Source organism: Drosophila novamexicana, unplaced genomic scaffold, assembly GCF_003285875.2.
Source record: "Drosophila novamexicana strain 15010-1031.04,08,12 unplaced genomic scaffold, DnovRS2.1 tig00001209-arrow-arrow-pilon, whole genome shotgun sequence".
NCBI classification, from domain to species: Eukaryota; Metazoa; Arthropoda; class Insecta; order Diptera; family Drosophilidae; genus Drosophila; species Drosophila novamexicana.
Window position 1 is genome coordinate 1,189,340 of NW_020824843.1, and position 25,176 is coordinate 1,214,515.

At 44.2% G+C, this 25,176-nt stretch overlaps 9 protein-coding genes and 1 long non-coding RNA gene across 15 annotated transcripts; 5 read left to right on the plus strand and 5 right to left on the minus strand.

The window, feature by feature from the left end:
- Nucleotides 1–417, minus strand: LOC115766526 (ficolin-1-like). Its single transcript, XM_030710493.1, has one exon. The coding sequence runs from the start codon at nucleotides 415–417 to the stop codon at nucleotides 1–3; it is 417 nt and encodes a 138-aa protein (XP_030566353.1).
- A 2,280-nt stretch (nucleotides 418–2,697) lies between these two features.
- Nucleotides 2,698–5,172, plus strand: LOC115766543 (protein arginine N-methyltransferase 7). 3 transcript variants are annotated; one of them, XM_030710515.1, is made up of 4 exons: nucleotides 2,698–2,804; nucleotides 2,890–4,599; nucleotides 4,667–4,818; nucleotides 4,886–5,172. In XM_030710515.1, exons 2-4 carry the CDS (start codon nucleotides 2,926–2,928, stop codon nucleotides 5,151–5,153), a joined length of 2,094 nt encoding a protein of 697 aa, XP_030566375.1. In that variant the 5' UTR covers nucleotides 2,698–2,804; nucleotides 2,890–2,925; the 3' UTR covers nucleotides 5,154–5,172. The 3 variants fall into 3 exon arrangements, with proteins under 3 accessions (XP_030566375.1, XP_030566376.1, XP_030566374.1); XM_030710516.1 differs by having other exon boundaries at nucleotides 2,781–2,804; nucleotides 2,914–4,599; XM_030710514.1 differs by lacking the exon at nucleotides 2,698–2,804 and having other exon boundaries at nucleotides 2,831–4,599.
- Nucleotides 5,173–5,200: 28 nt separating this feature from the next.
- On the minus strand, nucleotides 5,201–6,728 carry LOC115766544 (tektin-B1). The gene is made up of 3 exons (XM_030710517.1): nucleotides 6,422–6,728; nucleotides 5,938–6,369; nucleotides 5,201–5,877 (listed from the first exon to the last, which is right to left on the minus strand). The coding sequence occupies exons 1-3, from the start codon at nucleotides 6,631–6,633 to the stop codon at nucleotides 5,220–5,222; spliced, it is 1,302 nt and encodes a 433-aa protein (XP_030566377.1). The 5' UTR covers nucleotides 6,634–6,728; the 3' UTR covers nucleotides 5,201–5,219.
- A 300-nt stretch (nucleotides 6,729–7,028) lies between these two features.
- LOC115766602 (tektin-B1-like) lies at nucleotides 7,029–8,916 on the minus strand. The gene is made up of 3 exons (XM_030710587.1): nucleotides 8,635–8,916; nucleotides 8,147–8,578; nucleotides 7,029–7,985 (listed from the first exon to the last, which is right to left on the minus strand). The coding sequence occupies exons 1-3, from the start codon at nucleotides 8,844–8,846 to the stop codon at nucleotides 7,328–7,330; spliced, it is 1,302 nt and encodes a 433-aa protein (XP_030566447.1). The 5' UTR covers nucleotides 8,847–8,916; the 3' UTR covers nucleotides 7,029–7,327.
- A 966-nt stretch (nucleotides 8,917–9,882) lies between these two features.
- LOC115766607 (tektin-2-like) lies at nucleotides 9,883–11,408 on the minus strand. Its single transcript, XM_030710594.1, has 3 exons — nucleotides 11,140–11,408; nucleotides 10,650–11,081; nucleotides 9,883–10,595 (listed from the first exon to the last, which is right to left on the minus strand). Exons 1-3 carry the CDS (start codon nucleotides 11,349–11,351, stop codon nucleotides 9,938–9,940), a joined length of 1,302 nt encoding a protein of 433 aa, XP_030566454.1. The 5' UTR covers nucleotides 11,352–11,408; the 3' UTR covers nucleotides 9,883–9,937.
- A 374-nt stretch (nucleotides 11,409–11,782) lies between these two features.
- LOC115766587 (F-box only protein 42) lies at nucleotides 11,783–14,386 on the plus strand. The gene is made up of 3 exons (XM_030710573.1): nucleotides 11,783–12,219; nucleotides 12,274–13,676; nucleotides 13,739–14,386. The coding sequence occupies exons 1-3, from the start codon at nucleotides 12,018–12,020 to the stop codon at nucleotides 14,180–14,182; spliced, it is 2,049 nt and encodes a 682-aa protein (XP_030566433.1). The 5' UTR covers nucleotides 11,783–12,017; the 3' UTR covers nucleotides 14,183–14,386.
- A 1,220-nt stretch (nucleotides 14,387–15,606) lies between these two features.
- Nucleotides 15,607–18,332, plus strand: LOC115766530. The gene is made up of 2 exons (XM_030710496.1): nucleotides 15,607–16,120; nucleotides 17,105–18,332. The coding sequence occupies exon 2, from the start codon at nucleotides 17,105–17,107 to the stop codon at nucleotides 18,320–18,322; it is 1,218 nt and encodes a 405-aa protein (XP_030566356.1). The 5' UTR covers nucleotides 15,607–16,120; the 3' UTR covers nucleotides 18,323–18,332.
- Nucleotides 18,286–18,664, minus strand: LOC115766531. The gene is made up of 2 exons (XR_004018219.1): nucleotides 18,600–18,664; nucleotides 18,286–18,507 (listed from the first exon to the last, which is right to left on the minus strand). It is a non-coding gene; the product is annotated as an uncharacterized LOC115766531 (long non-coding RNA).
- Nucleotides 18,665–18,732: 68 nt separating this feature from the next.
- On the plus strand, nucleotides 18,733–21,585 carry LOC115766529 (mediator of RNA polymerase II transcription subunit 16). The gene is made up of 2 exons (XM_030710495.1): nucleotides 18,733–19,668; nucleotides 19,733–21,585. The coding sequence occupies exons 1-2, from the start codon at nucleotides 18,904–18,906 to the stop codon at nucleotides 21,380–21,382; spliced, it is 2,415 nt and encodes an 804-aa protein (XP_030566355.1). The 5' UTR covers nucleotides 18,733–18,903; the 3' UTR covers nucleotides 21,383–21,585.
- A 322-nt stretch (nucleotides 21,586–21,907) lies between these two features.
- Nucleotides 21,908–25,044, plus strand: LOC115766608 (endophilin-B1). Of its 4 annotated transcripts, none has more exons than XM_030710597.1 (7): nucleotides 21,908–22,063; nucleotides 22,193–22,626; nucleotides 22,688–22,751; nucleotides 22,868–22,903; nucleotides 23,004–23,194; nucleotides 23,624–23,876; nucleotides 24,428–25,044. In XM_030710597.1, exons 1-7 carry the CDS (start codon nucleotides 21,986–21,988, stop codon nucleotides 24,554–24,556), a joined length of 1,185 nt encoding a protein of 394 aa, XP_030566457.1. In that variant the 5' UTR covers nucleotides 21,908–21,985; the 3' UTR covers nucleotides 24,557–25,044. The 4 variants fall into 4 exon arrangements, with proteins under 4 accessions (XP_030566457.1, XP_030566455.1, XP_030566458.1 ...); XM_030710595.1 differs by lacking the exon at nucleotides 23,624–23,876 and adding an exon at nucleotides 24,121–24,358; XM_030710598.1 differs by lacking the exon at nucleotides 22,868–22,903.
- Nucleotides 25,045–25,176: the final 132 nt, after the last annotated feature.

The following is a 25,176-nucleotide window of genomic DNA, read 5'->3' on the forward strand; positions in this document are numbered from 1 at the left end:
CTAAATATATAGAAATGATAACTCATCTTGTACCACCAGCCAGCCACCTGTGAACTTTTCAGCACAGTTTTCTGCATGGTGATCGTTATCACGATCTCGTGACGAAAACTTTTGCCCCGCATGTTCTCTCAAACAGTCGGTAGCATCTCCGGAGTATTTGCCTAATGTTTTCATTTTATAGGCTTCCTTTTCGTTCTCTATAGCAAACCAATCATACTTAGCAAACCTGTGTTGTCCCTTGAAGTCCTTCATGGTTATGATTAATTCCTGTACCACCACTTTCGTCATGAAATGCAGTTTTTCGAGCCCTATAAAAAAATCGCCAGTAGCATTGCCAAATCCTTTTTTAATAGTCCTTCCAAAACTGCCATCCTCACGCCTCAAGACCAGTGTCCATGCTCCGCCCTGTGTCCTCATCGCATCTAACTACTTATAAACGGATGCAAGCTATAGCAAGGTACGAGAATCTGATAAACGCCACTCCGACGACTCAAATCCGCTGAACACCGATATGTATTTAAAATCAGCACAGATCGCACATGAATTAAAAAACTGAGTGGTGAGCAAATGAATTTAAATATGGCTATAGCTTTACCAAACAAGTGCTGATAAGGAAAATATAGTCACAATTCCCTGATGTTTATTGAAAAAATATGCCGTTATCATCCTCCCAAAATGCACACACATGTGTAATACATAAAATATTTTTAGAAATTATATAATATTTATTTAAGCTGAATACTATATAAATTTTATATTAAAAACTGGTCTCGCAATTCTCATTGTGGCTCATCTTATATGTCTTATCATCATTTGCACATTTTTCAATGAGGCATTATGGCCCGTAAGTAGATACCAATTTATGCCTTTTCCATATGTGGTATCATTATATTTTCCCATTAGATTACTGAAAAAATATTAATATGTATGCTAATTTTTGGGTATCAAGGAAATACCAACCTTTGGTGACATTCTTTGTACCACCAGCCGCCTGTATACATTTCAGCACAGTTGCCGTTATTTTTATCGTTATCTTTATCGCGTGCTGAAAATTTGATTCCTAGATGTCCTCGTAAGGAATCTCCAGCATCTCCGGAGTATTCGCCTAATGTATTCAAAGCATAGAAATCTGTTTCACTTCCGATCGCAAATCGTTCATATTTTGCAAACTTCTTTCTGCCAGAAAAATCTTCCATGGCTATGAGCAGTTCTTGGTTTAGGTCTTTGGTCAGAGCATACAGTTTATCCAAACCTATAAAGAACTCGCCATTGACGTTTCCAAAGCCATGTTTATAGTCATTCCAATGGCGAAAGAAATTAACACTTCCATCCTCACGCCGCAGAATGACAGTCCAGCCGCCATTCTGTATATCCTCATTACAACTGACTAAAAACGGATGCACACTATAGGCTGGTATTACAATCTCATAAACACCACTACGCCGACTCAGTGCTGTTGCCTCCGCACAACTCCCCGGGAACTGAGGTGGCTGCAAATTGCCTAACACCAATTTGTCAATTTTCGCCGTAAGTTCAGCGAATAGTTTCGACTGTTCTAGTCTAAAAATATGTACTATTTTGTGGATATTACATAAAATATCAACCTGGAATACTTACTGCAATGCGTCGATCTTTGAGTGCAGCAACTTGCTGCTAGGGTCTATAATTTGAAAATGTATTTCCGCCGTATGTCCATACTTAATTGTTAAGTTGCCCTGTTTTCCAAGATTGTGTACATTATTCTCTTCACACCTATACACTGATACGTGTACTACAAATATTATGCAAATAATTTTGAGCAGCATTTTAGCAATAACGATTGATTAATGAATCTCTCAAAACTGACGAAAATGTGCTAAAAGCGAGCTTATTTTAACAAAAATTGAAGCTTATCAGCATACTTATTTCTTTGCTCAGTAAAGTCCCCGTTGATTATAAGTAGATTTATATATATAATATGTTCAGTACTTGTTGTTAATTTGTCCAATACAAACAAATTAATATTTTATGAGCATTTTAACACTTGTTGATCCCTTTAACAGGTAACGCAGCCACCTGGAACACCCTTTATCTCACAAATAGTGTTAAGTAAACTATTTTGCCTGAAATGTGTATAAAAGGGAACGCCTTTGCCTATTAACATCATTCGTTCTTGGAAATCCGAACCGTCAACATTTCTCATCCAATGGAAAGCCCACTGTCATTTATGCAGATCGATGTAGGCTATATTATAGTGCTTATTCTGGGGCTTACTGTTCTGGACTATCTGATTGATCTTTGGCCAGCTTACAATATTGGGTTGAGCAATAAAACACCAACTTCTGTGACCATAGCCAATTGTAGCAGTAAATACTATACTGTTCCAAGGATGTCAAGCTGGAAATGTATAGGCAAGGATATGAGCTACGGCCGTGAACCACAGACGCCCATGAAATATCTTAGCTCAGAGCAGCGTGTAAGGCTTATATCGGGTGTTCGACGAAGACTTGATAAACAATTTTAAAGTACTCAATTTTCAGATGTACCCTTTTGAATCGTTGTAATAAAATAAATTTAAATGTTGAAGATTATGTGTTTTATTTATAGACGACTTATGATTTTTGACAAAAGAATAATTGCACATTTAACATTTTACAAAATTTAACGGTTTCTTGTCGTACAATCAGCTTGGCATTCTCCTCACATATCGATATATCGATATATGTTAAGCGTAACAGAACATGTTAACCTTAACATTTTTGTTGTTATAGCAAACTGTTTTAGATGGAAATGTGACCTGTGGCGGGATTGTACGCAGCTAAACCGTGTGTGTTTATTTTCAAAACAATATTTTTAAACATATACATATATGCAAATATAGTATAGATGAAACATTCTTTTTCGATGCAGAAAATTCTTCGTCTGACATTGCAGCACACACGATTAATGGCCAGCTTTTCACAAGTAATCAACCCGATGACAGGCCAAAACACATGGCAAGAGCGTGGCGATGACTACGACTACCATCAGGAGGTGGCAAATGCTGGCTTTGGTGACATGCTGCACGACTGGGAACGCAACCAGAAGTACTATGCGGCATTGCGAAAGACAATCGCAGCCATGCGCAAGGCGGGTAAACAAGTCCATGTGCTGGACATTGGCACCGGCACTGGCATATTAGCCATGATGGCGCTGCGGGCTGGCGCCGATACCGTGACAGCCTGTGAGGCCTTCATGCCGATGGCGAACTGTGCGGCACGCATTCTGACTGCGAATGATGCCGCACAGGTGAGGCTCATACGCAAACGCTCGACGGACATTCAAATGGGCATCGATATGCCGCACAGAGCCAATTTGCTGGTGGCCGAGCTGCTGGACACTGAATTGATTGGCGAGGGTGCAATTGGCATTTACAATCATGCGCACCAGGAACTCCTCACCGAGGATGCCCTGTGCATACCCGCACGTGCCACCTGCTATGCTCAGGTGGCTCAATCGCCGCTGGCGGCGCAATGGAACAGTTTAAAAGTTCTGCCCAATCTAGATGGCGACATTTTGCTGCGCCCACCAACGCAATTACTGGAGTGCCGCGGCGAGGCCGCTCTGCACGATGTGCAGCTCTCCCAGCTCCCACCCAATTCATTTCACACTCTTACTGAGCCCGCACAGATCTTTCAGTTTGACTTTCAGCGCAAGCAGCCGCGCGAACAACAGCGGGAGCATGTGCTACGACTTCAGCTAAGCAAGCCGGGCAGCGTTGAGCTAATCTTCTACTGGTGGCAAATCGAGCTGGACGATGCCGGCGAGCAGCTGCTTAGCTGTGCACCCTATTGGGCCCATCCGGAGCTGCAGCAACTGCAGAAAAATTGTAAAGATGCAGACCGGCCGCTGCCCAATATTGTGCCCTGGCGAGATCACTGGATGCAGGCCATATACTACATACCCAAACCGCTGCAGCTGCAGCAGGCTGGCGAACAGTTCTGGCTAAGATGTTACCATGACGAGTACTCGCTGTGGTTTGACGCACACAAGGAACAGCCCGAGCAGCCGGCGCGGCGTCATAGCTGCAGCTGTGACCTGCATATGACCTACACTCGCAATCGCATCGGCCAGCTTAATCAGGGCACTAGAAACAAGCGCTACCTGGCCTACCTGGAGCAGGCGGTGCAGCAGGCAAAACCTGCACACGTACTGGTCATGGGCGATGGCTGCCTGCTCGGACTTGCCAGCTCTGCTTTGGGTGCCTGCAGTGTACGTTGCCTAGAACCCCATCGATTCTCGCGCCGCCTGCTCGAGTCAGTTGCCAAGCACAATAAATTGAAGAACGTCAGATTTGTGGAGAGCCTGCAACAGCTGGAGCCTGAGGAACTAAACACCATAACACACATATTCGCCGAACCATATTTTCTGAATGCTATCCTGCCGTGGGATAACTTTTACTTTGGCACATTGCTGTTGCAGCTGCAGCAACAGCAGAAGCTGTCCGAGTCTGTTGAAATCTCGCCTTGTGCGGCTCGCATATATGCGCTGCCCGTGCAGTTTCTGGATCTGCATAAGATACGCACGCCCATTATTAGCTGCGAAGGTTTTGATCTGACGCTCTTCGACGAAATGGTGCAGGTAAGCAATAGTTTAATATATTTGACTAGTCATCTCAGTAACAAATAAAATGATGTATCCATTTCAGCGATCAGCGAAACAGGCCCTGTCCCAGGTGGAGGCGCAACCGCTCTGGGAATACCCTTGCCGTGCTCTTGCAGAGCCGCAGCTGCTACTCAACGTCAACTTTGCCAACTTTGGCGTGGAACAGCATAACCAGGGCTGTTTGGAGCTAACAACGTGAGTTGCCCTAATAAGCTGATACAAAAGAGTCTATGCCCTAATCTCTGTGCCATACTATTACCAGCAAGGGAAACTGCAATGGCATTGCGTTGTGGGTGGACTGGCAGCTGGCACCGAACAACAGCTCCAAATCAATTGTCAGCAGTGGACCTCTTGAACCTGTTGTGCCCGGTCAATTCGTCAAGTGGGATATGTTTGTGCGTCAGGGCGTGCACTTCACCAGCCAAACGGATGACCAAACCCACCTAAACTGGAGTACAACGTTCAGACCGCTGCTAGGCGAGCTGAATTTTAACTTTTCGCTGCAAGCGAATCCCGAAGAAACCAAATAAAAAAAAACCGATTTCAGCACAAGAATTTAGACAAGACATGGGAATACATCGAAAATATTAGCAGTTTCAGGACTTGGGTATCTCCTGCTCCATGCGGGTGAGTACAATATTGCGATCAGTCTGGGCACTTGGATTCGTCACTTTCAGTCCATACTCGCCGCCCTTAAGACGCAGACGCAAGTCCAGTGCACGAATGTCTGTCATCAACGAGTGTTGCTTGTTTTCTAGATCCACATCGATCTTCTGGGCATGATCCGATAGCAAATTGAAATTGGCCTTGGCGTCATCGATTTTAGCCTTGAGCAAACGACGTATTTCGCGTAACTTCTCAACCTCCGTGCAGAGCAGATCATGTGCATGATCGAGGCACAGCTCCATGCCACTACGCTGTGCCCGATTGTCCAGACGCGTCTCAGCCAGCTTCAATGAATCCGATTTATCACGCAGCGCATCCTCCAGCGTCTTAATCTCGCACACAGCACTCTCCATTTCTTCCTTCATCTTGAGCTGCTGCCACTCCAGCTCGTTACGCGCCCGCTGAGTCTCAAAGATGCGCTTACGTATGGAGTGCTCCGCACGTTCCTGTTGCGCCTGCAACATGTTACGGGCCTTCTCACGGCACACGAAGAGCGCCTCACGTATAGCTGATGTATCAGCCAACTCATTTTCGGCCAGCTGTTTCATGTTCTTCACATGGCCCAGCCAGGCTTCATAGGAGCAACAGCTGCAAACATTCAGAATTCAAAGTTAACCCAGAAGGCAAAATCCGATATCATGGTCTTACTTCTTGGGATTACGCAAGGGATCCGGCTTATAGGACAATGTGGCTGAATTACGGTCTAACGCAAGTTGCACATTGTCAAGATCCACTGCCTCTATTTTGTTCTCAATCTCCATGCCAATTTTGTAACGCACCTCCTCCAAGCGTGTCAACTTCTCCCATGCCTTCTGACAACGGTCCGCTAACAATCGCTGATTGTTCTCCAAAACGTATAGTTCGTTCTTGATCTCCTTGTCCGGCTCATCATATGTCATCTCGGAGCCGACGCGGCTATCACGCATGGTGAGCACCTCGCTCATTACAGATATGGGCGCAGTCAGTGCGTCCAGCTCACGCTCGGTCAAAGCCTTTTCCTCTTGCAGCGATTTAATTTCGAGTTCAATGCGCTCAAAGGTCTTGGAGATAACCTCACGCCAGCTATTCAGCTGTGCAATACTATCACACACAAAAGTCAGTGGCAGTGTCTATAAGGATTCACTCAACTCACCGATCAGTCAACGCCTCATTCGTTTCATAGTTCGCCCAGTCACCCTCGATGCGCGTCTCATTCCGAAGCGTACGGGAGGAATGACGCAAGGCGAAGGCGTCAGCACGACGGGAATCGGCCACATTTCGCAGACGAGCAACTCGTGCATTCCAGTCAGCCAGAGAAATATGCTGCAGTGGTTTTTCCATAATTACCACCGAATGAAAAGCCATTTTAATGCGATGTGTGTATTCCTTTTGAAATCAATTTTTATTTTATAGAAAAACAATATTTTTGCTCTTTTTCACGGTATTTGTGTTCACAACGAAAACACAACAGAAACTGATGGAATTTTTCAATTTTCATGTCATGTCAATTTTGTTTATGCGATGGCTACTAGATTACCAAGGTGTTGCCTTCAAGCTTGTTGCCAGGCAGTGACGGGGCTATTGAAAATTCGACCTGCAAGTGGGGAAAAATATTGGTCTTAGTTGGTATGAAAAACAACTTCATAAGTCCGCTTGCCGAACTTGTCATTAGAAACAGAAATAATTTCAGTACAATTTGATATATGCTTTTAATCTTATTTCTCTTAATATATTAAATCGGACAAGTTATAATAGGCATAATATTATTTAGTTTGGGTAGCATTTATTAAGAATACTCAGTCAACAGTTAAATGATTTCATGAAGTAGATTATCAAAGATCGCTTGAGTAAACCTTTGAGGACTGTTGTCCAATTTCAGTTCCTTCGATTGAGGATAATCGCTGTTGATCTATAGAACAATTCGAAAGTTCCTTGTGACATCGTATTACCTTAAGGTCTAAATTAGAAGTTAAATGTAGCCTTGTATTCAATTCATTTCTAGGCTTGTTGCCCTGATCGATTACAAATTCATCGAATGTACAAATATTATAACCCAGCTCTAAGACTTGGGAATCAAATCCTGCGTGTTAGTGAGTAAAATATTGCGATCGGTACCAGTACTCGGATTAAAGACTTTCGGTCCAGTTTCGCTTTCCTTAAAGGCCTGCCGTATTTGTAACGCTCGTTTGTCAGTCATCAGTGCGTGCTCCTTCTTTTCCAGATCCGTAGCGATCTTTAGGGCATGTTCCTCAAGTAAATTGTAGTTTTTCCTGGACTCTTCGATTTTCTCCTTGAGACAACGGTGAATTTCACGTTGCTTCTTTACCTCGAAGCAGAGCACATCGTGTACATGATCCAGGCAGAGCTCCATATTCCGGCGCTGTGCCCGATTTTCTAGGCGCGTCTCAGCCAACTTTAAACTATTTGTCTTATCACACAACGAATCCTCCAACGCCTGAATATCAATCGCAGCATTCTTCAATTCATCATTCATCTTGTCCATTTGAAATTTCAGCTCGTTGCGTGCTCGCTGAGTTTCAAAAATGCGTTTCCGTATGACGTACTCGGTGCGCTCCTGTTGAGCTTGTCGAATGCTACGGGCCTTCTCACGGCTCACAAATAAGGATTCTCGCAGCGCGACCGTGTCGGCCATTTCGTTCTCGGCCAGAAACTTGATGTTCTTCGTATGTTCCAGCCAGCCCTCGTATGTGCAACATCTGCAAGCAAGAGTTTAAATTTGTAATTGCCTTTTAATTTGGGAGCCAGGCAAGATTAAGTACAAAAGTAAATGCCTGCATCAAGTCAACTAAAACGCGTTAAACTTGCGCAATTACATCCACAAAATCGAAGACATCATTCACTTTACTTTATCACTTACTCTGTGGGATAACGCATGGAATCCGTCTTGGACGATATTCTTGTGGAATTGCGATCTAGTTCGCGCTGTTTCCTTTCCAGATCCACTGCCTCTATTTTGTTCTCAATCTCCATGGCTATTTTGACACGTACATCCTCAAGACGTGTCAGCTTTTCCCATGCCTTCCGGCAACGATCCGTCAACAATCGCTGATTGTTCTCCAACACGTAAAGTTCCTTCTTTATCTCGTTGTCTGGCTCATCGTATGTTATCTCAGAGCCCAAGCGGCTATCGCGCATGTTGAGCATCTCGCTTATCACCATTATGGGTCCCGAGAGTGCATCCAGTTCGCGTTCCGTCAAAATTTTCTCTTGCTCTAATGCGTGAACTTCGTTCTGTATGCGTTCATAGGTCTTCGATATGATTTCGCGCCAGCTAGTAAGCTCCAGAATTCTGCAAATATGCAAGTATCAAACACATACGATTTCTTACGTAATAAAGGAACTTACCGATCCGCCAATGCCACATTCGACTCGTAGTTAGCCCAGCTATCCTCGATGCGCGTCTCATCGCGGAGCACTCGGGATGAGTTACGCATGGCAAAGGTATCAGCGAGTCGGGCAGTCGCCACATTTCGCAGACGCCCCACTCGCTCATTCCAGTCGGAAAGTGAGATGTGCTGCAAGGGTTTTTCCATAGTAACCACCGAATTGAAAGCCATTCTTAATTCAATATGTAATCTTTTCGTATAATAATATATTATGTAAAATCTTTAATCTTTTATGTTTGTGTACTCTGTGAAGGGCACGAAGGGAATGAATATATTTTCGATTCGGTTTGTTGGAACGTTGTATATATACTTATGCAATGGCTACTAGATCGGCAATGTGTGTCCTTTAGACCATTGTTAATAGCAACGTTACCATTAAAAGCTGTTGCTAGGCATTGACTTAATGAAGCAGTCGATTGGGGCTGAATTCTTTGAACTTTAGGAATATTTTGATAATAAAAGAGCAAACAATATCAGGGATGAAAATCCCAACAAGAAAGTTATCAAGCTTGATTAAGGTTCGATGAAACTTTTATCAAGCTTAAAATATTTCAAGCGGCACATATTTATACCCTGAACTCGTTAAAAATGGGTATAAGGGTATATTGTATTTGTGCGAAAGCCAAATGTATGTAACAGGCAGAAGGAAGCATCTCCGACCCCATAAAGTATATATATTCTTGATCAGCATAAATAGCCGATCTAGCCATGTCCGTCTGTCTGTCCGTCCGTCCGTCCGTCCGTCCGTCCGTCCGTCCGTATGTATGAACGCAAGGATCTCAGAACCTATAAGGACTAGAGACTTTTAGAAATTTTAGATGTAGGTGCTCCTAGCTCCCGCGCAGATCGAGTTTGTTTCCGATAATCGATAACTTACTCAGCTTCCAAGCAATCGATAAAAATCGATATCGATATCTTGTTTTTTGGGCAATTTTGGTAAATAATAAGATCTAGTCACCAAACTTGACATATAGCTTCTAAAATAGAATATATATATGCATTTGATGTTGGAAGAAGAGGGTTCAGGGTATCCCATAGTCGGGAGCTCCCGACTAGAACCTCTTACTTGTTTCACATAGAATTGAGCTATATATCCAAAAGCGACAAACGTAAATTGTTTCGGAAGTAAAGCAAACCATTTTAAAAAAGATGGTTCGCTTAATGGTCAGCATGAAATTATATATAAAAATATTTAATTTCCAACATTTATTGTTGGCACTTTATTGAAACAATAGGAATAAAAAATGGTACCATACACTCTTTCATTTTTTTGCAGTAATATTCTCTGAGTGGGTGAGTTCTATATTTCGATCAGTCTGAGGACATGGATTGTGCGTCTGTATTCCAGCGTCATCATCCCAAAAACGCTGCCGCAACTCGACAGTTTTTTTGTCAGTAATTATTGCGTGCTGTTTTTTGGCCAGATCGTCCTCGATCTTATTAGCATGATTCGATAAAAGATTGAAATTGGCCCTAGATTCGTTGAGCTTCTCCATAAGACAACGCTGGATTTCGCGCAGCTTTTGAACCTCTAAGCATAGAACTTCGTACACTTCGTCCAGACACAGTTCAGTGGAGCAACGATATTTGCGATTCTCAAGGCGAGTCTCAGCCAACTTTATCCTATTTGTCTTGTCATTCAGCGCATCCTCCATATCTTGTATCTCACAATTAGATGCCTTTAAGTCGTCCATCATCCTAAGGCGCTGCCACTCCAGCTCGTTGTACGCCTGCTGGGTTTGAAAAATTCGAAGGCGCAAATAATGATTGGTGCGCTCCTGTTGGGCTAGCAGCATGCTACGGGCCTTTTCACGGCACACAAATAGTGATTCCCGTATGCCAGCTGTGTCGGCCGTTTCGTTCTCAGCCATCTGCTTCAAATTGTGAGTCCACGTCAGCCAATTCTCGTACGAGCGGAAGCTGTAATCAACATTAATTAATTTGATCCGTTGTCGTTTGCTTAAAGAAGCTTACTTTTTGGGCGCAAGCGTCGGATCCACCGTAAAGGATATGGAATCCGAATTACAATCTAGAGCCCGTTGTGTTGTGTCTATGTTTACAGTTTCTGATTTGTTTCGCAGCTCGCTTTCAACCTTAAAGCGCACTACTTCCAGACGCGACAACTTCTCCCATGCATTCTGGATGCGATCTGACAGCAACCGCGCATTGTTCTCTAGCAAATAGAGTTCATTCAATAACTCCTGGCCGGCCCGATCGTAGGTCAACTCCGAAGTAACTCGATCATCGCGCACAAAATGCATCTCTCTTAAAAGCGATAAGGGGCCTGCCTGCCACTCCAGCTCATGTTCCGCAGCCTTCCTCTCCGACTCCAGCGCATGGATCTCCCGCACCAAGCATTCAAATACCTTGGAAATAATATCTCGCCAGGTTTTCACTTCGATAACTCTGGCACCCAAAATATGTTAGTCACAGGCAAATCATAAGGACTCTGACAACAACCTACCGAGCATCCAGCGCGTTGTTCGACTCATAGTTTGCCCAATCACACTCGATGTGAGACTGATTCCTGAGCAGCCGGGATGAACTACGCATGGCCAAGGCATCAGCACGGCGTGCAATTGCCACATTTCGCAGACGATCCGTGTTGGAATTCCAATCGGACATTGAAATGTGAGGGACCGGCTTCTGCATGGTTGTTATCAAACGAAAAGACATTTTAATAATTGTATGTAAAATGTATCCTTGGTGGCAACAATGTATATAGTATATATATTGTATATTTTGTATATTTTTATATATTTTATGTCTTTGAAGTGTTTTGTGTGAATGGAATGTTCTCACTGAAAGGGTAAAGTGGCTTCATGTGCTGGCCTACTAGATCTTACCTTTTTTGCCTATTGGCGAGATTTAAAAAAGTGAAATTATTTCCTGACTGGCCCCATTAAAGTTTTCAATAATATACGCTATATCATCCAAAAGGGTTTTAAATGTAAAATAAGGCAAAAAAAAAACAAATAAATAAAACGTCTTTTTGAAAACTTAAAAAATATGTAGCCCTAAATATCGATTTATTTTTTTTTTTGCGCCATCATTAAACAGATGTTTGTTATCGATATATGCTTGTCACGTCTGCGCGATATTTATTTAAGTAATTGCCATCACCAACAACTGCTGCTGTTTACAGTTTTTTAGGCTGAAAATCGCTTAAAAAGGACATTTACAGCTATTTAAGAGTGTGCGTAGGCGACGCTTTGTGTATTTAAGGTCAGCACCAATTAAAAAACGAACTGCACGGTGTGAGCAACGGGCACACGGGTGTTACGCTCCTAGCTGCAGTTAAGGTGAAGGACAACAAAGGAGCCAAGGACAGGACGCCACGCAATGGCCACGTGCAATCGAAATCTGAATGATAACTGTGACAATACGGCAACAACAACATGCCTCACCAAATGCCCTCCACTTGCTGTAAGCCTCAATGTATTGCCCGACGAGATACTCGAGTTTATATTCACCTATTTGCCGCCCTATGGCGATCTGGAGCACTGCAGCCTGGTCTGCAAGCGTTGGCAACTGATTGTGAAGAGTAAGTGCGTTGCAGAGTATAATGCCATAATAATCCAAATAATTTATACTCCAGATCTTGTGCGCCGCTCACAACTAAATCTGGAAAAGGGCCTGGCCGACTTTCGGCTGCGCTGGGAGGTGTTCTCACAACAGACGGCGGCCTCTTTGGAAGCAAACTGCCCGAGCATACCAACGGGTATGCCCATGCCTATTATAGCAGGACGCTTTGCACACTCGGCAGTGCGGCTAGGTAACTCGATGTATGTCTTTGGTGGCGGCTCCTCGTCGGACACAACATTTAATGATCTGTGGCGCTTCGATTTAACACATATGCGCTGGTCGCGTCCACTTGCGACGGGTACATATCCCTCACCCAAGGGCAGCGCTTCCATGGTGGCCTGGCGGGATAAATTAGTGCTGTTTGGCGGCTGGCGTTATCCCTCGTTACATCCACCGTATCAGCCGTGGTGCCTGTTCGATGAGCTACACTACTATGATCTGCCCAAAGACCGCTGGCTGGCGCGCAACTCACTTCCATGCCCACCGCCCATGGCAGGTCATTCGGCCAGTGTGCATGGGAATAGCATGATTGTGTTTGGCGGCTATCAGATAAAGGATGACGTCAATGTCAACTCTAATGATACCTGGGTGCTGGATCTGGATGAGCAGCGATGGTGGCAGCCAATCTTTGTAGGCAACACGCGACCTGCGCCGCGTTACGGTCAAATTCAGGTGGAACTCGATAAGCAGCATCTACTCATCGTTGGCGGTTGCGGCGGCGCCAATCGGGTTTACACAGATGCCTGGCTGCTGGACATGACGCGTGATGCCTGGTGTTGGAAGCAGCTGAACGTACGCAACAAACACTTTGGCGCCGTCCACATGTGGTGCAATCCTGGCTGCAGGGTTAATAACTATTTGGTTGTGGTGGGCCCATCGCCCAAAATGCCCCTTGACTTTCAGATAATGAAGCAGAGCCGTGTGCCAGCTGTGGGCGGCAACGCATTACGTTTTGCTGGGCTAGGCCAGGTGCCGGCACCGCCACCGCCGTTCTACCAACAACAACAGCAGCAGCCCGGGCAGCGAGTACCACTGCCGGAGCGTAGACCAGGCGCCATGCTGCCTGAACAGCATCAGCGTGGCAACAATGGACGTTTCGGTGCTGCCGCCGCCTTGCCACCACAGGAGCAGTATTTGGCCAACAGGCGGGCCATACTGGACCAGAACATGCAACAGGCGCAGCAATTTATGCATAACAACAATGTCAACAATAACAACAACAACTACCAGCCGCGCTCTGGACGTCTTAGCGATTTGCATTCACCGCCTGCAGCCGCGCCTGCTGCAGCGACAAGTGGAGCACCTGCTGCATCTGATGGCGATGCAGATGCTGCACAGAGATTACAACGCAATCTGGCGCTGCGCTGTCGTGACAACGAGCCGCTGCTGCCCAAGCGTTTTGACGAGCACTACGAGGTGAGCGAGCCATATTAAATAAATGATTTTTTGCCATTAACACAAGAATTTACCTATTTTAGGACCCCTTTCGCATGGCCGCATTCAATTTACCCGGACGTTCACGCAGTGCATCGCGCGATCATAGCGAACGTATACGTCGCATGGAGGAGAAAATGAATGCTATACGCAACTCGCGACGCAGTGCACCCGCCCATGTGGAGCCGCAAACATTGCGAGCCCCCTCTCCGAAGCGTGTCCGATGTAATGTCCAGTCGCTGTTCGTTTGCGACATCTCTAGCTTGCTGCAGCGTGATGCGAACAGTGAGCCTGGCCTGGATTGGGTGGAGTACAAGAATTTTGGTGTTTTAAGCGGGGCACCCGATCGCCTCATACTGTCCAGCCTGATAGCGGGCAACGGGGAGCTGATATTATTTGGAGGCGTGCATAAGGAGACGCTAACGGACATCACACACCATGTGTCCAATTCCATACACTTTCTCAGTGTACCACGTGATATTATCTAAGCGCAGGCACAAGCCATACCACACACACACAAATGCATATTTAGCTAAAAATATTTCTTATAAGCCTAAGCTATTGCTACCCTTTTAATCTGCGTAACTGCATCCTTCAAATCCTTGAAATTAGTTGCTGCGTTTAGACTTTAAATTTGAGTTAACATGTAATATATTATAATTTACTCGCATGATTAAATGGGGTGAACCTTATATGGAGCTTTGTGCGGGCAATCATCTTCTGTTCACATACTTGAACAGGATCATGAAATATAGTATATGGAAAAGGATATACAAAATAGAATAAATATGATTTCACCCTACAATTACTTTATTTCGTTTTGTTAACCAACAACTAAACTATATAGATATGTATATTGTAATTTGTATATTCTAGTTCGCATTTTCGTGTACACTACTTAATTTTTAATACGAAATATTATAATTACATATGTTCTACTTCAATTTGTGCAAAACGCGGCAGGTGTTTCGGGTAGCAAAAGAGAGGAAATCAAGAAGAGAGTAAGGCATAGACCTTGGCCAAAAGTAGACGAGCACACGTGTATGAGCTGAGGGACCAGCCTCCAACGGTCGGTCATATACCAGTTTGTAAGTCACATGCCAAAGTCAAAGCCATGGCAAAGCGTCTGCAACTGGCATGAACAAGCGATAAGGTATAGCAAATCACGCAGTCAAGTCGAATCGCCATTGCTCTTACTTCCGTTAGATCCTTTAGAAAATGACAATCGGTTTGACTTGATATTGAATATATTTTTAATATACTTAATTAATTTGTAATTAATTAACTTGAAATCAGTAATATTAGTTATAGTAGATTAAAACCTTAATGTTCTCTGATTAGTCTGGTAAAAGTTAAAAGTTATGTAAATATTTTCTTTAATTTCAATATGATTTAGCTATTGTAGAAGATATTTATATGACTTTCATTATATTTGTGAATTTTTAAACAATTTGCTATTTAAATACATTTGTTACAATTCTCAAAATTTCAATAAGCCACAGCTATTGTAGAGTATATATATGTATGAGTTACAGAAATAACTTTGGCTGCAGAAGAGGCTATTAAAGGGTTCAAGGTTGCGCCTCGGCAATGCCAATCATTGGCAGCACAAAATGACGCCGCTTAATTTGTAATCTCAACTAGATGCTGGATGAGCACAGGCACATGATTCTTATTAAAGATTACAATAGAGAGAAAAAGAGAATAATGATGGGTCAGCTTAAATGGTCCCCATTTCATAAAGAGAGAGAGAGAGAGAGGCTCGACACCTGAGTGACAAACAGTAACAGTAGCCAGAGTCTACGGCTAACGCAAGAGCGCGACTGAGAACCAGAGCACCAGAGAGTATGGTCACCTTCCAGAGAGCAGCCAGAGGTAGGGGTATCGTTTGTGTTCTCCAAGCGATCAGTTGAAGGTGGCGCTTCGCGCTGAACAGTACGTGCGTCCATCAAAGCTTTAACTGCGCTCGTCGTGCAGCCGCCAGTGAGCAGCTGGCAAAATCGGTCAAGTTCAGCTCCTTTCCAGAACAAAATAATTAACTTTAAGCTCAACAAGCCTCAGTGAAAGACGCTTTCAATTCAGTTTTTCTGCCGAACTAAAGAAAAACAAAAGTTTCAACGTAGCAATTAAAATATAAATACTCAAGAACTTGTCACAGTGCCAATTATTATGCGCAGATAAAAGGTGTGCTTTAGTATCCATTGAAAATTATCAACGGAATATATTTCAAAGGTCGCTAACAAAAATTGAACAAGCAAAGGAACAACGAAACAAAAAACAACAAAAACGTGCTTATGTAAAGTTCTGGCTGTCTCGAAGCATTAGTAATTACGCTACCCGATCGCCAATCGATGCCCAGAGAATAATAAATAATTTGCGCAGCAGCTTTCGGAAATCAATAATATAATTTATAAGAATAATAAAAGGTAAATATCGCAGCTCCTCAGATTGAGTGTCAACCAATTCAATTGAATTTGCGTGCGAAGTATGAAATTTTCTCCCTCCACCGTGAAGCCATGCTGTCTAAATATTTTGCTTATACTCTACATGAGTTGGCCTTATCACTTCTTTTATAAACAACGTGGATTAGTTTTCAATGAACCAACTAGGTACTGGTTGTGTCAGTTCTTTGATAATAATTATTTCTAATTTCTTGAGCGTCCCCAACATCCATGCTGCATCATTTATGTAAACACTATAACCGGTTTTTTATAACCCGTGCGCGAAATATAATTAACGAGAGTCACACACACACCGAGCCAAGCACGGGTAATGGGCGCGACATGCCGGCATTAGAATGGTAGAACATGATTTAGTAGTATACGTAGATATATAAATATTTGAGTGTGTTATTGATAAACAAAGTATCGCATATATATGCGATTGACTGTGTTACGCCTAGCCGACGATCAAAATAAATTTCAATCTTATTTCGCCAGCACTTACGTCATGGACTCTTTAAGGAGGCTATAAGTTGATTTATGCCTAAGTAGGGGGCTTCTTATCACAAACATAGATTAGAAAACTAATATATAATCTTTGACCAAAACTTAGACACTATAAAGAGGCAAAACTCTCTAAAAAAAAAGGCTATCTAGTGATAACATGAAAAATGTGCGAATCTTAAATATCAAACATATCAATTACTTCTAATAAAGTTATATTGTTTTTTTTTTCCCCAAAGTTAGGAAGCGTAAGCATACAAAGTGTATAGTGTGTAGGGCGTGCACGTTTCGGGGTCCCCTAATTTGCTATGCAAACTAGGGGAAAGGCAGAACTCAGAGAATTTCTAAAAATTTGCTAAATGATTGATGCTGTATGGAAACTGGTTTCCTATTAGCCAAACTGTCATTAGTTTCTCCAGAACGCAATTATTATATATGTATGCATGTCTTTTTTTATGCTTTCAGATGAGCGCCGCCGCTGCTTTCGAATTGGCCGTGGCCCATCGCAAGGAACAGGCCAACGTGGGCACCTTGCTGGGCCGGCGGTACGCGGAGCTGTTGCAGGCCGAGAAACACACGGACTGTGTGTTCCATGTGTGCGAGCAGCAGCTGAAGGGACACAAGCTGATATTAAGTGCTGCCAGCCCGGTCTTTGAGGCCATGTTTTATGGGCCGCTGCAGGAGCTGGAGTCGGAAATAGAGATACATGATATCAGTGCGCCAATCTTTAAAGTATTGCTGGAGTATATTTACACGGGCAGCGTTGACTACGAGGGCATGCAGCTGGAGGCCGCCATTGAGTTGTACTACGCCGCCGAGAAGTATCTGCTGGATCAGCTGATATCGGATGCACTGCTGGCCATAACTCAGAAATTGCGCTTCTCCAATGTCCTGCCAGCGCTGGAGCTAAGCGTGTGCATGGGTCTGGACAGTTTGCTAGATGTGTGTATGTCGTTCTTTATGCGCTGCTGCGTCAACAATGACCAGTACATGAGCTATCTGAAGATGCACTATGTGCACGTGTCCAAAGAGTGCGTCAAGTCCATCATAGCCGCATGCAAGGAGCCGCACAAGCTGTTGATCTGGTATATCTACGAATGGAGTCAGCGGGAGTGCGATGATGCCGGGCTGGGTGATGCCACCAACACCTGGCAGGTAACGGCGGCTCCAGCGGATACAATAGACTGTCCTGCTCCCACGCCTGCCACGCTCGTCGAACGCTGCTACTACAAGGCCTGCCGTCCGTTTACCGTGGACGCCGAGTCGCATGTTTGGCGGCTGGGCTTGAAGTGCTCGCGATTTATTTCAGTGCTAGGCTTGGTGCTCAACAGTCGCCTGGCGCCAAATCTTACGTGCAACATTGGCCATGTGCCGCAAGAGTATCGCGAATCGTTGCGCATTGATCTTTATCCAGATGGCGGGGAGCCCGTGTGGACGCATCTTATCCAAAATCAGACAACAAAATACAATTGTGATTTGCATCTGAGCTGGAGCCGCGAACAGGCCTGCGTGCTGACGCCCGAGGTGCACTACGTGCTGCAACTGCGCTGGGAGAGCAGCGCCTATGGCGCCGAGTATCCATGCAGCTTGCAGTCCTGCCTGGCCGATGGCATTCAGTTCATCGACGGCGACAGCTTCAGCGGCTGTTTGCTGAAGGGACTGCGCTATGTGAACTTAGTTTAGATCCTCTTGTTTAGGTTAATTAAATCGTAATCATTGTGTATTTATTGCTTAAAGTTAATGTACGAGCGTCAAAGTTCAATAAACTGTAAAACAGAAAACGATATTCATACCAAACAAATACATATCAAGCCGGTTTGCGTCTGGTCTGTTATCGTCAGCTGATGATTGTACAACTCACGCACAATCTTATAAATATACAGTAACAACAAAAAAAAACAATATTTTAGGAAGTTACCAACTGAAAACTGGCCTGTTCGATATCAACAAACATACGTACATAACATAATATTCACATTTGATGGCAGCCTTTGGTTACTGGGTATTCATGCATCAGTTTAGATGAAAATGCTGATTTAAAGTATATTGATTTGAATTTATTTTAAAATTACTAATTGATTTTGATTGCTGAGTGATTTTGGCGCAATTTGTTAACGATAGTTTTCGTCACTGTTTTTGTGTCTGCTGGGTATATACCCAGCTGACAATTTTATCGCCATTCACAAGTACAACAATAATTTATCGATTATTTGCTTGCACATCACTAGCATTACACCGCTTTTAGTTAAACAGAAGTAAACAAAATGACAATTTTGTACAAAGTTGAAAGCCGGCGTGAATTTGGTAATGGCAAGGACAGCAGCGTATTCCCGCACAAGGTCGTGCTATGCGCCGTATCCGCGCGCAACATAATTGCATTCAGCGCACTCCAGAGCCTCTCCAGTCACGTCTATGTGTGCGACATTGTGACACCCTGGCAGTACTATAAGATGTGCACCTCAAAATCGCTGATCAATGTTTTGGAGTGGAATGCCAGCGGTGAGCAGCTGATGCTGGGCTACATTGGTGGCCGTGTGGAAATCTGGCAGCCTAAGGAGCAGGCGCTAAACGTCTGGCAGCTGCAGTACCATGTCAACATACCCAGCGAGGACATCATCCAAGCGAAGTTCTTTCACAACGGCAAAGGCGTTGTCTTCAATACACAGAAAAAGGATCATACCTACTATGCCGAGAAATTTGAGAGACTCGAACAGCGACCCACGTTAACTGGCTTTGGCGGCGTTGCCACCGAAGGTTGCATACTGCTTAGCTCCTCCGGCCTGTTGGCCGCCTTTACGCTGCCCCAGCTTCAGAAGCTGGCGCCCAACAGCAACAGCGGCGTTGTACCAGAGCCGCCGCTCAGCGCCGTCAATAACGAACAAATCGAGCTGACGCCTGCCACTCACAGCATTGGCATCTCGCGCAGCTACATCGAGCACAGTAGCATTGTGCCCAGCGCCAGTGGAGCTCTCAACATAGCCTACAGCATTGGCTGGCAGCAGCATCAGCAGCTGGTGCACTGCTTTAAGGTGGGCATATTCTATTTAATCCTTGGTCTTCAGAATATTACTGTTTTATCTTGTCTTTTTCCAGGTCTCATTGCAGTTGGAGGGTGAACGCATTGCCATCAAGTCCGAGTCTCTGGCCAGTATATTTTTGAACACCACGCCTTCGCCACTGGAGAGCAGACGCATCACACAGCTGCTATGGACGCGCGTGGCCAACGAGGATGTCATATATGTGGTCTTTGGCTGTGCCGATAGCGCCAGTTTGCTGGAGCAATGGACGTTGACGCGACGCCATCAGAATGTGCACGCGCTGCTCCAGCAGTCGTCAGCCGCGCCAGCTAACAACAGCAAGCCCGTTGATTATGTGCCAAGCGAGAGCTGGGAGCAGGTGGCCAAGCTGCAATTGAATGCACAAATCTCGCAACTTTGCAGCTCGCGCCTCATCGCCGCAGACTGTGAGCAGCTGTATGCCATACTCTATGATAACAGCGTACAGGTGCTGGAGCCGGGCACGTTGAAGCAGCTAAATCACACGCAGTTTGAACGTGATGCGGAGACGAGATTCGTGTGCGCCGACCTTACGCCCACCAGCCAGATGTTGCTCATCTTCGACAGCCACGCCCAGCTGCATGCAATGCAAACGCCCATGCTGAAGCAAAATGCGAGCACCATGCAGCTGCTGCTGCTGCTGCTCGAGTACTGCATTGTCACCGGAGTGGACGCTAGCGATGTGCTGCTGCTCAATCTGGGCAACCTAGAGGCGCTGGTGGAGAAGCTGACGGACAATTTTACACGACAGCCATCATATGTGCGTCAGTTCTACTATGCCAACTTTTTGGCGCTGAAAAGCAATCTGTGCCGTGCGCAGCAGCAGGAATTTGATAATCTGATCATATTGCACGCCATCTCGAGCACATTTAAGAGCCTACTGCGTCCCTCGGATTTGGGCTGTCAGGACAAGGGGCCGGCGGATAATTTGGCCATGAAATTGGCCGAATCGGTGCCGGACGTGGACACGGTGTTGCTTAATCTAGATCCCAAGGACTTTACCGTGGAGCCCATGATGCTGCAGAGCCTGCAACAGCTAATCCAATGGGTCACTGACCTGGCACTCAACATGCTCAATCGCCTGCCCGAGGAGGTCATGAAGAGCAAGCTGTCCGGCAAGCGTGCCAGCTACGACATCAGTCGCGACATTGTGGCCATTGGCAGTCTGCGCGAGTTGCTCGTCATGATTCGCATATGGGGACTGCTCAATCCGCAGTGCCTGCCTGTCTATACCAAGACCATGGACAACATCGATGTGCTGGCCATACTGTTCAGACTGCTCACGCGGTTGGCACAAAATGCCGCGGAGCCGGACGAGCTGCTGCTGGACGAGTGCAGTCTGCTGTCCAAGCAGCTGCTCATACCACAGCCGTCCAAATACAATCCGACAACGCTGCTGAGCGCCCAGGGCTATGCGGCTGTCAAATCTGGACAGCTAACGTTCACCTCGTTGGTGGAGCCAGTCGGACTGCAGGACATTGAAATGGAGCAGGTTGTCTTTGCCAATTGCGTCAAGGATGGCGTTAGTAATCTCCAACTGGGCGCCAATCCCAGCACCATTAGACGCTGTGCCCGCTGCGGTTTCGTTAACAGCGCCAACAAAGTGGCCAAAACGTCCGCACTGAAAGCCTGGTGCAACAAGTGGTTGCATTGCCACTGTGGCGGCTTTTGGAAGCAAATTAATTAGTATTCAAATTAGAATTAGAATTCAAATTAGAATTAGAATTAAAGAGCTCTAGGATTTAAATTAATAAAAAATTAAATAAGGGTTAAATAGATTTTTGTAAATAGATGTACATAAACACTGAAAACTCAAACACGTAACCCCGCGGTGCTTTTGCCCGGTTATGGGAAATCTTAAACAAACGGAAATAAATTATTATTCCCCTATATAGCTATCGTAATTAAACTAATAAATACATCTAGAGAAGTTTATGTAGTGTATTTATGTTTTAATAACTAATATAAATTGCTAAACAACTATAACATATACCTTCGGGAGTATAAATTTATATGTTAGTAGATATTATTACAATTATTTTGTGCTACGGAAATTTTGATTTTTTTTATTGTTAATTTGATTCTTTTTCAGCGATAATTGTTATCGCTGATATCAATTACAATATTATCGATAGTTGTACATTCGGATAAAATTTGCAGTGCCATCGATAGTTGTAGGTACTTTCCAATCGATTGCTTGGAATCTCTGCTTCTTATTAGACTATTGATAAATACAAACAAAAATTGGCTTGCAAAAAATCTAATTTGATTTAATTAACTCCACCTGAAAATGAACATAAACTTGCCCAATTTTAATATGAAGAACCTGGTCAAGGAGGCGGGTAGCACAATATCACGCGTGGTCCAGGTAAGTCATGACTTAGCCAATAGCTAACCAAACTTGTGGTTGGGGCCTGACTGTGGGTGTGGATATGGGTGGCGTTTTGGGCCTTGCGCACGCGATTCACTTTTTTCGTTTACCCTTGCCCTTTTGCAGCTAACGGAGGAGAAATTGGGCACCACCGAACGCACCGAATATGATATGCACTTTCAAAATCTAGCAGAACGTGCCGACGTGACCAAAACATGGACAGAGAAATTGGTGCGCGACACCGAATCGGTGCTGATACCGAATCCCCAGAATCGCGTCGAGGATTACATATTCGAGAAGATTGAGAAATCGAAACCGAAACGCCTCAGCAACTTGGAGCATCTGGCGCTAGACATGATCGAGGCGGGCGGCGACTTTGGCCAGGACCTGCCCTACGGCCAGGCACTAATCAAAGTGGGCCAGGCCGAGCAAAAGCTGGGACAGTGCGAGCACGACTTCATTGCCACCTCAGGCATATGCTTTACGCAACCGTTGCGTAAATTTCTAGAGGGGGAAATGAAGACCATCAGCAAGGAGCGCGGCATACTGGAGACGAAGCGGTGAGTCTAACGCCATCCAAAGATTAGACATATGATAAATGTGTGTCTCTGTTGTTTGCAGCTTGGACTTGGATGCGTGCAAGAATCGCGTGAAGAAGGCCCGCAGCATGCTGGGTCAACAGGCGGTGAGTGTGGGTCGGCATGAAAATTGTCGCATTAAGCTCATTATAGATTTTTGCCTCTGCTTTTACACTTTTGTGCTGCTTTTCTTCTATGTGGATGTGTTTTATGTAATTTATAGAAAGATGGCATTTCGCCAGAAGCGGCCTTGGAACAGGTATCGCCCATCGAGGCGCCTATTCAATGCTCTATTTTAAACGCTTTACGAAATATTTATATATCTTCTTTTACTAACAATTAAGTTTGTTCTCGTACAGGCGGAGCGCGACCTGCGCGTGGCTCAGGCCGAATTCGATCGACAGTCGGAGATTACCAAACTGCTATTGGATGGCATCAGCACATCGCAGGCATCGCACTTGCGCCATCTGCACGCCTTCATCCAGACCCAGGTTCGGTACTACAAACAGTGCGGCGATGTCATGGATCAGTTGCAGCGCGAGCTGGCCAAGTAAGTAGTAACAGCTATGGATAAGAGCCATGCATCGGTTGACTTAATCACTCAATCAAAGAAAGTTTGAAATCGACGGGCACAAATTCAACACCCAGCCAACATGTTCGAGCTTATCGGTAATAGTATTATTTGTGTGCAATTCAAACAGCTCGAAGCGAACATATTTAAGTCTTGACTCGAAATAATTGTTTGAGCATCCGAAACGCGTCTCGATTGACTCGATGCAGGGCTCTACTATGAATATAAGCTTATCCTTTTAGATTTGTTTTCTTTACATGCAATATATGTATTAGTTATTATATGCAATTTGAGTACTTGAGTAGGTGGCACTTAACAATTCTTGCACTGTGGTTGGCATTGTGTGTACATGTGTGTCCTTTTGGTTGTTGTTGACCTTTCGGTTTGTATTGTTTTGTGGTCTTACAGAATGCAGCCAGCGAAGCCACGCCTGCGCATCAATAGCGAAGATGTCGATGGGCCTCCCAGCATTGCTTCGGCTCATTCCTGTGATTCAGATACCAATTCCACTCCATTAGCACTAGCACTAGATAGCGATTACGATTATGATAATGATAATGATATTGAGGGCTATAAGACCATTGATATCGGTCCGGTCAAGGCGCTCACGCATCTGCTGGAGGACTTTGAGATAGAGTTCGATACAAGCGCAATAACAACAGTTTAATTAACGCCTTGAATCAAAATTGAAACGAGCTTTGGTTAACATTTGTATACGAATACTAGGCATAACTTTAATATTGGTTGTCATTAATCAAATAGTCGTTAAGTCGTAGAGTCGTTTGCTTCTGTTTTTGGTCAAAGCGGTTTCACTAGAAGCACCCATTCAATTCAAACTCAACACCCACAAACTCAAAACCCACAATCAAGTCATTTAAGCTCTCTGCCTCTGCGTCTTCCATCAGCTTGGGAGGCCCAACACCCTACACACCGATCGATTTGCATGATGCCGCCAAGTCCAGTGCCGCCGGCGGCATGGGCGGTGGAGCACGTAATCCTGGCAACAACAACAGCAGCAGTGCCGGCCACAAAGCTAATCAGTCCATGCAATTGAATGTGAACACGGATCAAATGCAGCGCGCGCGTGTCCTGTGCTCCTATGATGCCAAGGATCACACCGAATTGAATTTAAGCGCAAACGAGGTGAGCAGTTGAAATTATTCATAGTTTTCCCATCAAACTTCTTACCTCTTTCGATTTCGTAACTTGCAGGTCATCTTTGTCGCCGAATGCTCACCTGTAAATGAGGATTACATGTACGGTAAGCAGGGTCTGATGAAGGGCCTGGTGCCGCGCGCCTTTGTCGAAATGCTCGATGAGGAACATGAGGTAACTCTCTAAGTGGATAGTCTTGAATGCCAGCAACCAAAATGAAAAGACAAAACCCATAATCAAGAGAACAATTATGTTAGACAAAACTAACTAAAAGCAACAAATACTCATAAACATTTAAAGCAAATGCAATTGGACAATTACAACATACTTAGTTCATACATAATACATACATATGCAAATTATGCAAGAGAGTACAATAATTTATCAGAATATACATATAAAATATACAACATATATACACACACATATTATAGCTTATAGCCCTAGCTTAGTCCGTGTCGTTTGATCAGTGTGCCTCATGTAATCCACAAAATGCATTCCAATCACCCAGCATTAGATATACATATAGCTAAATGACCTATCCTTGTTACTTGCTCAGCTTTTAAACGAAATATTTAAATAACTAATATATTTATCAATACTAATTCGGATATAAAGAATCTCCTCTTAAATATGAAATTAAATGCAATTGTTTTTTAAAATTCCTAAAAACTCAATTATCAAAATCTAAAAAAGAAATACATTTACTATTTTTATTAAACTTATATTTATATAGTGCAAAATATTCCAAACATTTATTATTGTTGCTAAACTAAAGAAGTCTTTATTAATTATTAAGCTTCTCA